Raw genomic sequence first — 2,209 nt, 5'->3', positions numbered from 1 at the left:
GCGATGATGGGCTCAAGTATAGCAGGGATTGTGGGGCTGGCGCGGGATCGGGCAGTGTTTCGTTCTGCTGTGCATGGGGTCGCTATGAGTTGGAAACGACTCGACGGCACTTAACAACAACAACAACATCCCATGGTATACAGGTACTACAATTTGTTCAACCATTCACCTGCTAAAGTACACATATTAATGTATTGATATAATGGAAATCTAAAGAGTAATGCCAATAAAGGCTAAAACCAGGCAAAGTGTTTTTTAGCCTATTCTTAGTTATAGCACCGAATGAGTGCTTACCTGATTCTAACTGGAATATATTGCTACATGTTTCCTAGCATTTAGACAGTGGTCTATAGAACAGAATTCAAAATCATAAAAAAGACCAGAGATTGGTGGAAGCTGTAAGAGACTGTCGGCCTTAGACACCCTTCAAACCTGTGATTGAACCCACCCCTTGGGATCATCTTGAGGCCAAAAAACAGGCCTATAAATTAACAATAACATCATGATGAAAGTACTCCTTAGAATAATCAATCATGCAAGAGCAAAAGGGCAGCATTTGCACAGAAATAAACTCGGAAGGCAAGAAGGGGTAGGGCAGAAGGACAAATGGAAACAGGGCATCCGGGAAGGAAGCAGGAAGAGTGTTGTTGCTTTGAGGGGATTCCAACTAATGTTAAGAAACAAAATGTATATAAAATTATTGAATGTAAGGTGAATTTGTCCTGTAAACTTTCACCCAAACCACAATAAAATTTTTAAAGGAATTATAAAAAGGAATGAAAACAATGCATTTAACAATTGATAAAATAATGTTTTATAGTGTTGGCATTACACTGTTTCTGCTAAATGATCTTTCTGTAGAAGATTATTTGTTGTATTGATAACAAACATTTTGATTTCTTTAATATTAGAAACTCCTTAAGCTAATTTCTTGCTTGATAAATGAGGGATTGTCGTTTGTTATTTCAGGAAAGGAGTGTACCCAGGATGAAAGCACCGCAGCTGCCATCTTCACTGTTCAAATGGACGACTATTTGGGTGGCAAGCCAGTGCAAAGCAGAGAAGTACAAGGCTATGAGTCTATGGATTTTGTTGGCTATTTCAAAGGAGGTTTGAAATACAAGGTAAACAGCTCTCTCAAACAGGATCCCCTTTTTCCTCCTTTCTGTTCATACTTTATGCCTTCATAGACTAAAAGTATATTGAAGGTGGGGATTTTTGGTTTGCTTTCATTTTGTTTTATTCAGTAATATACCCCCAAGTACCTGTAATAGTACCTGTCTGACACGGGTTCTGACTTGATTCCATTTATTAGGTTAATTGTTAATAGTTAAAATTTAGAGCTTTTAGTTGTGTCTTCAAAAGAAAGCCCCTTTAATATGTCATAAGTGTATTTTAACAGTTAAATATCATTAGCAAGAGCAATTTTCTTTTGTAACTGTTTTAGAGAATCTCTGAATTTGGTGCAAATAATCCAATACTGTGTGATAGGTGCCATCTAGTCAGCTCCGACTCATAGCGACCCTATGTACAACAGAGTGAAACACTGCCTGGTCCTATGCCAGCCTCACAATTGCTTTATCTGAGCCCATTGTGGCAGCCACTGTGTCATTCCATCTCGTTGAGGGTCTTCCCCTTTGTCGCTGACCCTCCACTTTACAAGCTTGATGTCCTTCTCTAGGGAGTGGTCCCTTCTAACAATAAGATCAGATTAGGTGAATGAAGTCTAGCCATTGTCACTTTCAAGGAGAATTTTGATTCTAATACTTAGGAATTTCTGGTGTACACTATCTTAATATAATATTTATAATAATTATAACTTTAGCTAGTGCTAAGAACTTTACAAATATTTCCCAAATAATTTGGCTTGGTCTTAGAAATTATACGAATAAAACCATTGAGATGAATATTAGATATGGTGCAGCTACACAAACACAAATGTAAATTCAAAAATGCACACATGCACCCACACATGCACAATTATATATAATGGTCCAACACACCAGTCATCAGTCAGTTTTACTTTTGAAAACAAACAAATAAACAAGTAAAAACAGATAGTTGTACCCCTTTAAGGCAACCTTAAGTAAAGGTTTTTTTTTTTTTTTTTTTTTATTCTCTCAGTATCCTTGCAGACTAATAATCCTTCACTCTCCCCTGCCCCATCATAGGTTTTCTGTTAAATTGTGAGGAACACCCACTCCAGACA

General features: G+C 37.1%; 1 protein-coding gene across 1 annotated transcript in view; it reads left to right on the top strand.

The window, feature by feature from the left end:
* SCIN (scinderin) overlaps positions 1-2,209 on the top strand; it is a 103,800-nt gene that overhangs the window by 11,001 nt on the left and 90,590 nt on the right. The window contains exon 2 of the mRNA XM_007944063.2: positions 970-1,124. Coding sequence (XP_007942254.1) covers positions 970-1,124 — 155 coding nt within the window. The remainder of the gene's footprint in view (positions 1-969; positions 1,125-2,209) is intronic.

The sequence above is a fragment of the Orycteropus afer genome, unplaced genomic scaffold (assembly GCF_000298275.1).
Source record: "Orycteropus afer afer isolate SDZICR_OR568_19922 unplaced genomic scaffold, OryAfe1.0 scaffold00119, whole genome shotgun sequence".
NCBI classification, from domain to species: domain Eukaryota; kingdom Metazoa; phylum Chordata; class Mammalia; order Tubulidentata; family Orycteropodidae; genus Orycteropus; species Orycteropus afer.
Note: the sequence above shows the minus strand (reverse complement) of the source record. Positions and strands in the feature narration are given on the sequence as shown.